Consider the following 14,728-nt stretch of genomic DNA (forward strand, 5'->3'; position numbering starts at 1 on the left):
GTAATTTTATTTGGATGCAAATTGTCTTACTCTCTTATTACTTATTAGTAAACTCTCATTTAATCACAATACCACAACTTACTAAAATAACCAATAAATTTCACCAACTATATTAGTTCACATTTCAACTCATACTCTTTCCATAACTCATCAAATCCAACTATGAATTGATGTCTCACACCTTTAATAAAAGGTATCCATTGAAGACTATATATCTTTATGCAATTTTATTTATTTATTTTTTTTAAATAAATTTAGAAAGAAAAATAACCATTACCCGAAAAGATCAACTAAATTAGAAAAAATGGACTTACAAAAATAAAACGCAACTTTTTAATTAATTTTAATATCCCACCATATACATTGAAAACTAAAATAGCACACTATTTTTACAAAGGTCCATACGATCCGCATAAGACTTAATTATTCTTGAGTAACAACTAACAACCTTCTGTAAGTCTATAACTATACGATTAAGGAACTAAGATCCCATTTACAAAATTTACTAAAAAAAAAACGAAGTCGATTTTCCTATGCTTCCTCTCCCTCCTCTTCAAGTTTGTTCACTCGTTCACACTCATCAATCCACTCGCTGTATCTGCATTTAGATGATATATAAAACCACATCAAAGTTATGTAAGAAATCCAAGATACAGTGAGTGATTAAGGAAAGAAGTTTCCGATAAATTACAAAATAGGCACTTACATATCTATTGGTTCACTCAAAGCTGCAGCAACAGGATTAAAAAAAAGATTAACATTAGTTAGTATAAATTCCCAAACTCTTAAACCAGGATAGCAGCCTTAATAAACGTAACTACGGATTAGGGGGGATTTTAAATCATCAATTATCCTCCTCCTACTACGTATTCAATAGATAAAGCCAACAAAAAAAAAGGGATAAAGAAAAGGGTTAACATCTAATTATGGTAAGACTCAAGGCTTAAGTTAAGGAAAAGTATAGAGTACCAATATACTATCTGTCAATTTATTACCAATAATAATTAATTATTATATTTTAAATATATGTATAAAGAGACACATCCAAAAAATACATTTATAAAGACACTTCCATTAAACACAACTATAAAAAAAACATTTTTATTAGACACATTCACAAAGACACTTCTATTAAATATCATTATAAATCAGAGTTGGCAGAAGTTGGCAGAAATGTTGTTGGTAACTTAACGGGATTGTTAAGTTAAAGATGTTTATATTACATTCAATTTATATATACCATTCAATTTACCTGTGATGGCTGTGCTGAAACTCTCCTGACATATCCTACATGCAAGCTCACCGATCATATTCTTCATATCACTGAACCCATCACAGCTGGTGTTACAAATAACAAATCTTCAAAGCATCAAAGTTTACGCACACAGTTGAAATTAATTATTAAAGCCAATTGGGTATGCAATTGCCATCCCCATGTTAATTATTTTCATAGCAGTATCTCTATCATTGCTTTAACATCTATTCATACATTGCAAGAAAATTCTAAATGCCACGACATGCAAAACATCAATAAGAGCAATCACAGAGTTTAGTTCAAACTTACATATGACACTCAACACTGTTCTCATGGTTGCAGAAGGGGCAACTGAAAACAGTTTCAAGCTTTTCTCTCTTCTTCTTTGGCGCTGCAGTCTTCTTCCTTGATTTCCTTTTCCCCATCGGTTTCGTGTTGAAAAAAATTAAAACCAAACCGTGTCTCCACCTTTACAATCATTCACAATATTCAATATTACTAACATTTTTTTAAAAAACCTCAATAACTCTTAATTAATCTTTATTTCATTCTACCTAAGAATACCTAATCCCCCTCTGATAACTTCCAAGGCAATCAAACTCGAGAGTTCACCCAAAGTCATGGAACTTGCACAAATTAGATCAATTTAAATCGTAAAAGTAAACTCATATACTTTTTATTTGGAACCTAAACTTAACTAGTAGAGAATGTGATAACTTTTTTTTTTATTTCCCACGGCGAAAGACTAATCTAATCCACAACTGATCTAAGTTCCATTTAAAAATTTGTCACATACCAATAAGTTACTACGCATACAAGACAAAATTCAAATTCCACCGCTTAAGAAAACAAAATAAGTGAGCTGACTACTCCACCAACCATTAGAAATCTAAAATTTAAAATTTTCCAAACACGTCTCCTTATGTGCAACTCTCTCTCTCTCTTTCTATATATATATATATAGGAATGGATATTTACATCCAAGTATCCAACTCTAGGAGCAGAAAACTTTGTAAATAGAATAACAGATCATAGCAGCCAAATGAAAGTGAAAACTCAACTAACTCCTAACTACCTATAAACGTCTAAAATTTGCTGTTAGCCGTGCAAGGAGCTGAATTTTTCGGAAACACAGAAAAAGAATAATGATAAGCTTGGAACGAAGAGAAATAAGAAACTCGTATTTTAGAAAGAAAAGAATAACAGTGTGTGATGAATAATAGTGAGAAAATTTGCACTGAGAACCGAGAACGTACCTGAATTGAATTGGAAGTGTAGAAGTAATAGATGCGTAAAGAAGAAAGATTATTTATAGAGTTTTTAGCATTGAAGCAAGGTGTGAGTCAGTGACACTTGTATTTATATGCTGGCTCTTGCTCGGTGCCATTGAAGTTTCTGGATACTATTGTTTCTACGACGTCGTCACGAGGTAGTTTACTTTTGGAGGGAAAAGACCCAAAAAGGTTCAACGGTCAACGTTTTGTTTATTTACAAATTGTTCATACAATTTCTTGTCATAAACAATGATTCGATAAAATCCGTATCAAAGTAGCAAATTCAATATTCCATGTTTTATCTAAAATCATATACTACACGCTGGGGGTAGAAAATAGTCAGGCAGTCTGTTAGAAGACTATAGTCTTATTTATATTTTGGGTTAATCTGTTATAAAATAGATAAAAGTCTTATAAAAGTCTTAATATATTAATAGGCTAAGCCTAAGTTTATTAATTAGTTTTATTGGTCTATTAGAGTTGTTTGAATCTATTAATACATAATTATATATATAAATAATTTTTTTATTATTAATAAAATTATAAAATATTTTAAATTTATTATATTTAATTATAGATATTTTTATATATTTTAAATACTTTAAAAATTTAAAATTTTTTATAAGTATTAAATATGACATATTACATATAAATATTTTTATTAAAAAATAATTTTTTTAAATAATATTTTTATTTTTATAAGAAAAAATTATCAGACTTTTTAACAGATTTCAAGTTAAGCCAGGTTGAATAGCAGGTCAAGTTTAATACTTTAAAAATAGCCTATATCATGTTGCAGAGGCTTAACTATATGACAGACCTGTTAAGAATAAAGTCTGGCCTGACCTAGCCTGTTTCCGCCCCTATCTACACATAATACTTTTTTCTTTTTTTAATCAGTGCATATAAATGATTGACAAAACATTAAATTAAAAAGAACACTTCACTAATATCTAAATTTATATATGTCTATATCTATATTAAAAAAAAATTAGTGTACAATTTTTTTTTCAAAATATCTTTTATCATATATAATTAATAAAAAATTATGTTGAATATGAAAAGATTATGCCATTTGAGTTATAATTCATTGGCGTTAACTATAACAGTTAAAAGCATGTCATTTTAACTTTTGTATAACATATTTACTGTCTTAACTAATCTCAAATTTGTTATTATTGTTTATTTTAATTTATAAAAAAATAAATTAATAAGCACCTTAGTACCTTCTAAAGTTCTAATACACCAGTGTAGATAAATTCGAATGGATGTACATCATCAACCATGAATATTATTGATACATTTCTGAACTAAAATATAATGTACATCTTGCTAAACTTTAATTGCCAATTTCATGGCACAATACTAACTTTGAATTTCCACCAGTATAAAAGTGATATGTCACTAGCTTATGGTTGATGAAGAATAAATACAAAGGGATAAATATAATAGCATTCCCCATTCAAAACAAGAACAAAAACATCCTCCAATTAGGAAAATTTGATGTTTCCCGGTGAAACTTTACTTCTAAGAAGTCTACATGTTATACACAAGGGAAAGAAATGGAAAATGTCCATTGTCCAAGCTTGAAGCTTGTAAACTTCTCTGAAATTTATTATAAAAGAAATGGATCAAGAAACATTTTCCTTCCCTTTCCTTTGTAGAAATTTAGAAACCACAAAAAACTGCAAAACTGCTATGTATGTGTAAAGAGGAGCCATTATTTGTTTATATTACACCAAAGAAAAACTTTTTCTGTGTGCAGACCTATGTGATTGAGGTTCATATTCAATTGATGCTCTTGATCGATGACCAGTGCGATCACGAGTTTCTGGTTGAGTCTCTGAAGATCGACGCCGACCAAGCTTCCACCCAATTTTCCGGGCAACTAACTGAGGAGAGCTAAGGGAACTATGTGATTTTGATATGGTTTTCATTTCTTGCTTTATTTTACCAAATTCTTGTTCAAGTTCTCCAACTCTAGACCTCATATTTTCCATATCCACCTTTAGAACTTGATTTTCGCGTACCACAGTCACCCATCCATCCCTTTGTATGATTTGACCTGCCGTATCGCCTGCAACAATTGAAGGAGCTGCCGGGGTGATTTCATTGTCCAATGCATGGAGACAGCTGGCTAATGCCGTTCTTAACTGCAGCTGTTCGAAGAACAACACTTGAAGAACAACTCTGAGGGGAAACCTATCGTTTTGTGATGCATGTGTGCAGGCATGGATTGAGAGTTTCTGGAAGTCAATAATGCCACACAGTTCTTCTTTCTCTTTGTCTGAGAGCCATGGATGTGCCTGCACAATACCACAGCAGTTACTAAAACAATTGCAAATTGCCTTTCAATTGAAGTGCATCTCAAGAAACACAAACCTTGAAATATATGTCGAGTGCTCTGTAAAGTCCATCATGCAATGATCTTGATGACTCTGGAAGGGATTCTGCGAGGGAGCGTATCTTTCCAGGTTTCAAATTTACATCAGAAGCAATTTCTGCAATGTAGCTATCTATCAACTTTCCAACTTTCATTAAAGATTCAGATGATGGTAGTGCTTGTGGATCAACCGATGAAGAAGAAAAGGCGGTTTTATTTGATTCTGTAGACATAAAGTGATGGACAATCCGCTCAATGCAGTCTGTGTTATATAGCGTATCGGAATCTGAATAATTAGGAATGAGAAGACTATCCAGAGTTGCCAGTTCCAATTGTGTACCTACTCTCCTCTCTAATGAATCCTTGCATGTCTGATTCACATTCAATATCAAAGCCACGCGAACAAGCCCCAGTAGGAAACGACAAAAGGATGTTCCCTTCCTGAAAGGAAGGAGTTTCTCTATGCTTTCCAATAGAACCCTCTGATCAACGGCAGCTGGTGTCAAACTGAAGCTTGCAACCGTTCTAGTCTTGCTACCTTGTCCACTCTGCCAACGATCCAAACCTGGTAAGTATTTCCTACAATAGTACATTATGGCACCTTCAAGGTTTTCGGGTCTTATACCCCTCACTTGCATTGTCTTAAAAAGCCTCTCAAACAAACTCACACTCAGAAATGAGATGTCTTCAAACCACCAGTCAGACTCTGAGCTTTGAATTCTTGCGCCGGTATTTATACCATTCCATAGAATGCTTCCACCAGGACTTTGTAAACTCCCATACATCATCCTTGGCCATCCGAACAAACTAGGATCTGTACAAACCATCACTGAGAGAGCATTCAAACACTTGTCGACTAAGTGAAGCTTTTCAGCCTTTTGTAGAACAGGCTCAGAACTTTGGAGAGCTAAAATACAATCTTTCCAATTGTGCAGAATATTCTTATGGAAAAAGCCCTCTGATCTCGATAACAAATTATCTTCCCCGAATTCATCTGTCATTTCAAGGTAGTCTGCGGCACAATAAACTAAAATTACATTTCTGGCTGTCAATTCCACACGAAAACCATAACAGAATTTGGCCACAATTAAGAAAGTGTCAGGGCCACCAGGGAATTCTTCCAGCACCAGCACCATATTACTGGATTCTTCATGTGTTTGTGCAATTTTTCCACATTTTGCCACAAGAGGGAACTGCATTGTTGCCAAAGAATATCTTATTCAAAGTACAACTTAAGAATATTCATACCAAATACATAACATTATGGCTAACATAAAACAATTCCTTGTATTATTATTATTATCATTACTATTATTAGAGTTTTGCTAACAAAGTGCCTTAAGATGATTAATGTAGAAAGTTTTTCATTGAAAACTCAATAATTTGAAGTTTCCAATGCTTTTCCAATCCGTATCCAATCCTAAATGTCTGCAAATTATGCATAAACTTAAAATAGCAACAAGTGATCCTTCAAAACACTCCAATATGGTTGACTTTTGTCATCATTGAAGATTATACAGCATGAGCAGCAAGTATCAATGAGTCTTATTATACTTTTAATCACGGAGGGGTGCTAAACTCTCATTTATCAAAATAAAACTCTAAACCAATAGCATCTAAGCAATTAATTGCATAGAAGTAGCAGATTGAACACCTCATACTGGAGCTCAAAGCACAAAGTAGTAGAAGGAATAACAATTATTAAAGGAAGCCATTCATAGTATACCTTATGAAGATGGAAAGCAACGCCCTCAATGGAAACACTAATATCACTAGGCAGTTCACCATTGCAAAACCTACCAAAACCACACAGAAAAAAAAAATTCACCAATCAAACACTGTTTCCTTTCTATACACACAAATGCATGCAGAACAGAAAAAAGGCTCAACAACAACAAATCAAAGCCCATAGCTCATTCAAACCGATCGTGTACAATAAATTATGGAAGCATAACAATGAATCGAAATTAAGATTGAAAAGGAACATTAATAAGGGTAATAGTGATAACAATACCAGTGATTGCCTTCTCTACGAAACCCAGAATGCTTCCCAGCTGGAGCCATATCTGAAGGACACTTCCTTTTCCTTTTTCTCTCTCTAATTATAATCTCTACCAACCCAACAACAACATTCTGTTGCCAAAAAAACCGATTTGGTAAAAAAAAATCAAAAAGGAATAATAAGAAAATGAACGACGAAGAAAAGAAGAGAAAGAATGGATATAATGAATGGAAGAGTCAAATGAATATAAATAAGGTCATGTATGGAACAGTCAACAGTGACGATTGGGTCAGCTAAGAAAATCACCCGATTAAACACTCTAAACATAACATTGTAACATTCACAATTCAATTTTTTTATATATTTATTATGTATGTTAAAAAAGTATATTTTTTCTTTTCAGTGAAAAAGGGAGTGGTTTTGTGGTAAAAAAAAAAAAAAAGAAAAATGACGCACGGATCACGACGCTAAAGACGGTCCGGTCGTCTAAAGTCGGAACCACAATAATGTAGGCACCAATATTGTGTCTGTCTTCACTCTTCAAATAAATTAAGGTGATTGCTACGGTAATTAAAAATTGAGAAAAATTTAAAATAACTCTTGACAATTATTTTGAAAGAGAACGAGTTTTTTGACAAAAAAAATTCAACCCGATCTTTGACAATTATCTCGAAAGGATAACGAGGTCCTGTGCAAAAAAAAAGTCAATGTTATTTTTTTTTTTTGCACAGGGACTAATCAGTCCAAAAAAAATATCAGAAAAGTGTTCTTTTTTCTTGGAGGTCTCGTTGTCCTTTTAAGATAATTGTCAGGGGTTGGATGAGATATTCACTCTTAAAAATTAGTGTTTGTTCAAATTTTATTATAAAAAATTAGATTAAATAAAAAATATTATAAGATTTATCATAAATTAAATTGTATATAATGAGTTCCCTCCCAAACAAATAGAACCTCCTAAAATATTAGTAATCTTAGAAGAAATACTCAAATGAAAATGGCTCATACTTCATAGAGATTGAAATAGGATAAAAATAACACTAGTAGTAACGCGAAGGGGGCAAAAAAACTATACAAACAAATTACAAATGACACACCCGGCGGGGATTTAGCCGGCTCAGAAATCATTGGTGTCCCCTTCCTTGTCTCAAGCTTTGTTCCTTTCCATCTTGCCATTTGTTTTAAAAAATTATTGGCTCTTTCTATTCAATTATGTGGGTCAAGGGATTATAAAATAAAATAGAAAAACATATATCTTTAGTTAAAACATTTGTAATTTTAATTGGCGGTACAAGGACATTTGACAAAAGCTAATTCCTGAAATTGAACAAATTTCAAAACATCCAGACAAGAGTAGCAAAGTAAATTAGAAATATCAAACCAGAGGACCACTAATTATGTTAGAACTTTAGGGGAAAACCTTTAAGTGCAGTAGAAGGAAAGTGACAATGGTCACCCCATATAATTGTTTACAATGACAAAGCTTTTACTGGTTCTGCTATGGTTCTATATAATATATATTCTTAAGATAGAATGTTCTCTAATCATCGTCAGAACTCAGAAAGCACTCCATGTGCCCCCAAAGGTATTGATGTATTCGGTAATTCACCTTACAAACCCACTTAGTTTTGTATAATTACAGTTACATGTATAAATATGCATACATACACAAACGATAATAGATTAATGAGTAAGGAAATATCTAAAAATTATAGGTTGAATTTTAATTATATAAATCACGAATAAAAATAAAAAAGATCATTTTCTTACATTCAACAAAATTATAATTGAAATTTGAAAACCTTTCACTAGTACATGTGAAAAAAATTGAATTAAAGAAAAAGTTGGCCACACCATTTAGAAAATTTTCATCAATCTTCTTTGCTAGATTCGACAGAGAGACATGATGATGCTAGTAAGTGGAGTGGTCCTTGGTTTTTTTTAGTTCTTGCTGTCGTTATTGGCACTGCATTGGAAAGCTGAGATCATGCCCTGTGACTATGGAGAGCTATGGGGTGTATATTGATCATTATTTGATCTCTAGTCTTAACCAGAAACATGGAATTAGCGTTGCTTTAACATTAAATGGATTCTAGCTGCAGATGGTGTTAGGAATGGATTTGACAAGCAACTCACTAGTAGATACCATTAGGAGGTTATTTCGATGTGGAAGCAAAAATAAAAGAAAGCCTTATAGTCCCACCTCGGTGGTGGAGCATATTATAGCACGCTAAGCTGTCATATATAAAGAGACCAACGAGAACGACAGAATTATCTTTGCGCTTGGGGCAATGACGCAGCTAATGAGGTTCTAACCGAGGCGCGTCTATTGCTGGTTGAAAACTATTTCCAAACCCCCTCTTAGGCCTGGGTTTGGCCCAGGCCTTCGAGAATTTCTGGAAGGGCTCCTTCTTGGTAAAGCCCTACAAGTTTAGTTTCAAAATTTATTTTTATCATAATATTAAAGCTAATGTTGGTACTAAATTGGAAACAGGATAGATAGTGATAACACTGATACATGCGTGTGATTTGCACTCTTAGATAGAATTGATGTCTGCTAATTTTATTTCCTGTAACTTCTGGCACCAATTAATCAAAAGAACATTTGTTGCTTAAAATTGGTTTCTGCGTAATTTTGCGTTTTGACATGATATTGATTTGAAAGAAAAATTAGGTGTCCCGTAGTGTCGGAATTCTGTAACAAGTCCAGTTGCACTTAAAGAAAAGGCATGCCTCTCAAGCCTACCAGTGTAATCTTAATTGTAACAAGGTGAAGCCGTGTAGTATAGACTTTTGTCATAAGTTAAAAAGGGTGGACAGTATGAAATAAAATCATCAGTTAACAAAGTCAATCCTAAGATAAATTGAAAAAAACTTCGGTCAACAGTCATAATTTACAGGTGACGTGATCAAACAGATATTTGAGTTAGGAGATCAATTCCAATTGCTTATATGATTATACCCTACCTTTGTTAGCGTTTGACTGTTTTTCCCATCATCACCATAGCGACGATACAGTGCTAACCAAATATTGTCTAATTAATAGAGAATACATAGGAGTACATAATTTTCTCCGTTCCAACTGGAATCCTAACTTATTTCTCCAACATAATTTATTGCAGATTGTTAATATTGCAATTAAGGGGAATAATAATAGTATAAGTTGTATAACACATGCAATCCATTTAACAGAATAAATTAATGACAAATAATTTAGAGCACATGGCTTAGAGGGTCAAACAAAATGTTTTACACTTACATCAGATCTGGAATGACAACACAGTAGTGACCGACAACCATCTAAAACACCAAAATATGAAAATAAAAAACAAAAAATAAAACTCTATAAAAGGCCTTCAACATGTCTAGTAGCACAAAGCTATTAAAAATACACAAATTGCCCATATGTAATTCCAACTAATCAATCAATAGACACACCTTAGAGCACGTGCTGATTTTGGAATTGGGCTAAATTCCTATTGCCTACGAACATTTTCACAATGTATGCAAAACCAAGAGTAAAATATGCGTTATGGCCCCATGATGGGTTAGCGGAACACTTTTAAGACCAGAAAAAAAACCCTTCTGAAACGTTTGTAGTATAGTAGTAGTATACAACCCCATTACTGCATAAGCTCAACTTGCAACAGGTTTAGCAATGACTTTCTTAATGGCTTCAGCATATGTCCTGTGCTGATAGGTCAGTGTGGACTCAAGCAGGTCCCAAAGTGAGGTCTTTGGGTTCCATCCTGTGAGAGGAACAACAAAACCATAAAAAAGTTAAGAAGCTTGACAACTTGAATATCAAATTCGATTAATGAATGAATGAATGAATGAGGAAACCTACCAAGCTGCCTGTTTATTGTGGTCATGTCAGGAATTCTCTTGTCGCTATCGTCATATCCCTCGCCATAAAATTCTTTCGAGCTGACGTCGATTGTAGGTGTCTCTGGAGGTTGTTCTCCACTTACCTTTGAGTATACCTGTAGAATTAAAGGTTAATAATTCTTGAATCCCCAGAAGGAGTAACGTGCATGCATTCTGATATGCAATGGTGAATAATTTGATCATTTCACCTTAATCATCATTTCAGCAAGCTGCCGAACTGTAACCTCATTGTTGGGGTTACCCACATTGAAGATATGTCCATTAGCCCTGGCAGGGTTTTCCTGTTAACAATAAAAGGTAACAACAGTTTAAGAACGACTTCCACAAAGATCAAACGATCAGAAATTCAGAATGAAAAATAAAAGTCAACACTAGGGGTATGAGAACCTACAATCATCAGTGTTACAGCTTCAATAGCATCCTTGATGTAAACAAAGGTTCTCTGGGATTGGCCACCGTCCACTAGCTTGAGGGGCTGCCCTCTGAGAAGATTCTGCAAAGATGAATAAAGGAAAAAAAATTGGATAATATTGGCAAAGAAGGCAAAGTAATAAAACACCTACAAACTCCTAGAGCCAAATAAATGTAGCTTACATTGCTAAAGCATGCAAGAACCCGGGGAACACCCTCACTAGGACCATCAACGCCAGGAATGAAATCCATTCTAGGTCCAATCCAATTAAAAGGCCTCACAATTGTGAACTCCATACCATTTTCAGCACCCTCAGCTGTCAATGATCACAATGTCACTGAGACTATTCAATCCAATATTGGAAATGATCCCTGTCCTTATATAGATAAGAGGAAAGAAGTTCAGCTCACCATAAATCAGCCTCTCAATCAACTGCTTTGCACAGGCATAGGACCATCTCTGCTTCTCAATCGAACCAAAAATGCATGGAGACTCATCTTCTTTAAGAACGTAGTATGCAGGATCCTATCACCACACAATATTGGGAACAGTATATAGCACAGTTGATCAGCTCATCACAAAAAGAAACAAGCAAAGCACTCCCTATATCTCAATACAAAATATGAAAAGGCAAACGAAACAGACAAAATGACAGAAAGGGACAGTCCATTTTTAAAAAGTCCCCCATCATTTCCCAAATAACCTGAATAATAAAAAGCCAAGAAACCCAATCTTAAAAAGGAACAATCATATGCATATTTAGGACATTACACAAATCACAACATGTCAATGTCCTTTTAACTTTAAAAAACTCTCTATTCCCTTTTTTATTTGTTAAAGATACATACCAAAAAGTGACTGTAACATATAAAAGAAAATAGAGGTAGTATCATGCAATTTTATAAGGGAGCTTAATTTGGGGAGGTGTGATGGGATTCGCACCGACACATTTTTAACACTTTTGTACTGTTAAAAAACAAATACTTTGAATAATATGCATAGATCTGGAAGAAGCTTCCTTTAACAAACAAAGAAAGATTTTAAAAAAATAAAATAAAATAAAACCAACAAGAAAAGGAAAGGTTACCTGACGAAGAGGACTATCTTTGGGGAGAAAGCTTCCAATCGTTTTCCCATACACTTCACAAGTAGAGAAGTGAATAAGCCTCTTGTTATTCTCAGAGCAGTACTTCACCTGAAACAGAAACAACACATCAAAAATCAAAATCACACATCCCATTCAGCTCCAACATGAATATTTGGCCTTTAATTATTTACAATTTGACCTAATCACACGAAGAACACGTACCACAGGGAGAGCATCGATGAAGTTGCTGTAAATTGTGTCAAGGGGACGGGTATTGTAATCCGCAGGGGTGCAAATTGCAGCCAGATTTATCGTCTGAAAAACACACAAACACAAATGTTCAATTTCAATTTCGCAATGTAAGCACAAATCTAAGAACAATAACATCAATAATTATAGAATGCAGTTAGATTCAAGATATATTACACATCAAATTGGCATTCTGAGAACATATCCAAGAACATGAAAAGCTTCAATTACGATAAATTAGGGCATTTAATTAAGAAATAAATTACCAGATCCGACATCTTGATGAGACCTTCGAGCCTTGAATCGTGCTTGATGTTGAGTCGGTGGAAGGTGATGCGACCGTGCCATGGAAGGTTATCGGGCTCCAAGAGGTGCTTGATCTTGTCGTTGTAGACATCCAATGCGAGAACCTTGTGCTGCGTTTCGGACATGAGCTTCTCGCAAAGGTGTGAGCCAATGAACCCTCCGGCACCGATCATGCAGATCGTTAATGGCTTTATCGGGTTCCCATCCAGATCCACGCGAGCTGAGGCACCAGCAGAAGCAGAAGAAGCCATTATGTTGTTGCTTTTCTTTGTTTCTTTGGAGAGTGAGGTGTCTCTCTCTTTAGAGGTGGTTGTTATGGGAAAATGACGAGTAACGAAGTGTGTGAGGTGTGCGCTATTTATATATAGTTAGAATGAATAAGAGGGGAGAAGAAGAAGAAGAAGCGAAAGAAGAAGAAGAAGAAGAAAATGTAGAGAATCAGGAGAGGGAAAAGAAAAGAATATGATTGGGACACCCTTGCGGTCCCGCCACTTTCTTACTCTCATCACTGCGCGCGTGTATCTCTCTTCACTTTTTTTTCCTTATACAAAAAATTAACCATTAAATTAATGAAAAAGTATACGCAGACAATTGAAATACTAAGACCAAACCGCTTAATTAAACTCTTTTTGAAAAATAACTTAAACAATAAATAATTATATGAAAATAGTTCATAAATAAATTATTTTGTATTTAAATTTTTAATTTTAAAAGTACTTATTTTATAAAAATGTGATAAAAAGTAGTAGTATTATGCGAGAAATTATTTTTTTAACTTTTCTATAAACTTTTATATAGCTTCTTAGAAAGTTGTAATTTAGTTTTAAAAATTATACCAAGCATTAATACCGTAACTTTTCATAAGTCAAAAGCTAAAAAAAAGTTGCTTTTGAAACAACGTCCCAAATGGGCTATAAATAATGTGAATAATTGATATATGGGGCAGTTATAAAAAAATGAATATGTCAGATATTTAATTCAATAAGTATGCAGATGATTATGTTGATTATTTTTAATTGGATGATTATTTCTTTTGATTCAATTAACTCATACACAGTTAACAATGGTTGGATATTCAATTTACTAGATGTACATATAATTATTTTAATGTTAAATTTAGGAGGTAATTTAGAGATGGAATATTTTTATACTTTATTGAATAATTTTAAAATTTATTATTCATATTATTTACAAAAATTATTATCTACTTAATAAAATTTTAAATTAATTAATAATATAAAATATATATTAAAATATAACATATATATTAAAATTAGATTGAAGGATATTTATATTATACAAATATATAATAACTAATTAAATAATTGATTTTTATTTGCAACTATAAAATTCATGAATCATATTTAATTTAGCATGGAGATTAGGTAATTATTATATATCTTCAAAGGGAATCGTTTTAGTGGAGGGTAGTTATTGGATTTGTAATATTGTAAGTTGTATTTTATTTTATGCTTTATTAAAGTTAATTGAGTTTTTTTTTAAAGAGTTTTATTATATATTTAAATATTTTTATCAGTTTAATTCAATTAAATTAGCTAAAATCTAACAAAAATATATACATAAGTATGTGTGAATTATGTACCTTTTTTTTGTTTTTTTTTTCTTCACGTATTTTTTTTGTTTATCGTTCTTCTATTCTTGGTATTATTATTATTATTATTTCTCTTCTTCTTCTTTTTTTTTAGTGTTATTATAGTTTTTTATTTTTATTTTAAAAAAAACAAATTAAGAAGGATAAGATAAAAAAAAAAAAGAAAAAAATGATAATGATAAAGATTAGAAGAGAAAGAGAAAAATTTTTAATTGTGTATAAAAAAAATAGTATCAAAATTTTTTTAAAATTGACATAGAAAA

General features: G+C 32.7%; 3 protein-coding genes and 1 non-coding gene across 7 annotated transcripts; 1 reads left to right on the forward strand and 3 right to left on the reverse strand.

Annotated features, from left to right (window-relative positions):
- Positions 1 to 310: 310 nt before the first annotated feature.
- On the reverse strand, positions 311 to 2,655 carry LOC112736412 (transcription elongation factor 1 homolog). Of its 3 annotated transcripts, none has more exons than XM_025785858.2 (5): positions 2,512 to 2,655; positions 1,565 to 1,723; positions 1,253 to 1,323; positions 707 to 728; positions 311 to 598 (listed from the first exon to the last, which is right to left on the reverse strand). In XM_025785858.2, exons 2-5 carry the CDS (start codon positions 1,678 to 1,680, stop codon positions 532 to 534), a joined length of 276 nt encoding a protein of 91 aa, XP_025641643.1. In that variant the 5' UTR covers positions 1,681 to 1,723; positions 2,512 to 2,655; the 3' UTR covers positions 311 to 531. The 3 variants fall into 3 exon arrangements, with proteins under 3 accessions (XP_025641643.1, XP_072067119.1, XP_072067120.1); XM_072211018.1 differs by lacking the exon at positions 2,512 to 2,655 and adding an exon at positions 1,810 to 2,311 and having other exon boundaries at positions 1,253 to 1,338; XM_072211019.1 differs by lacking the exon at positions 2,512 to 2,655 and adding an exon at positions 1,810 to 2,294.
- Positions 2,656 to 3,761: 1,106 nt separating this feature from the next.
- Positions 3,762 to 7,139, reverse strand: LOC112736413 (BTB/POZ domain-containing protein At3g44820). 2 transcript variants are annotated; one of them, XM_029291366.2, is made up of 5 exons: positions 6,927 to 7,130; positions 6,639 to 6,708; positions 6,021 to 6,105; positions 4,912 to 5,924; positions 3,762 to 4,835 (listed from the first exon to the last, which is right to left on the reverse strand). In XM_029291366.2, exons 1-5 carry the CDS (start codon positions 6,974 to 6,976, stop codon positions 4,263 to 4,265), a joined length of 1,791 nt encoding a protein of 596 aa, XP_029147199.1. In that variant the 5' UTR covers positions 6,977 to 7,130; the 3' UTR covers positions 3,762 to 4,262. The 2 variants fall into 2 exon arrangements, with proteins under 2 accessions (XP_029147199.1, XP_025641644.1); XM_025785859.3 differs by having other exon boundaries at positions 4,912 to 6,105; positions 6,927 to 7,139.
- Positions 7,140 to 9,184: 2,045 nt separating this feature from the next.
- LOC112739200 (U4 spliceosomal RNA) lies at positions 9,185 to 9,334 on the forward strand. Its single transcript, XR_003170137.1, has one exon. It is a non-coding gene; the product is annotated as a U4 spliceosomal RNA (small nuclear RNA).
- A 761-nt stretch (positions 9,335 to 10,095) lies between these two features.
- Positions 10,096 to 13,321, reverse strand: LOC112736414 (UDP-D-apiose/UDP-D-xylose synthase 2). The gene is made up of 9 exons (XM_025785860.3): positions 12,814 to 13,321; positions 12,521 to 12,613; positions 12,299 to 12,406; positions 11,622 to 11,736; positions 11,394 to 11,527; positions 11,191 to 11,292; positions 10,988 to 11,080; positions 10,759 to 10,894; positions 10,096 to 10,660 (listed from the first exon to the last, which is right to left on the reverse strand). The coding sequence occupies exons 1-9, from the start codon at positions 13,102 to 13,104 to the stop codon at positions 10,548 to 10,550; spliced, it is 1,185 nt and encodes a 394-aa protein (XP_025641645.1). The 5' UTR covers positions 13,105 to 13,321; the 3' UTR covers positions 10,096 to 10,547.
- Between the last annotated feature and the right edge of the window lie 1,407 nt (positions 13,322 to 14,728).

The sequence above is a fragment of the Arachis hypogaea genome, chromosome 13, assembly GCF_003086295.3.
Source record: "Arachis hypogaea cultivar Tifrunner chromosome 13, arahy.Tifrunner.gnm2.J5K5, whole genome shotgun sequence".
Taxonomy (NCBI): domain Eukaryota; kingdom Viridiplantae; phylum Streptophyta; class Magnoliopsida; order Fabales; family Fabaceae; genus Arachis; species Arachis hypogaea.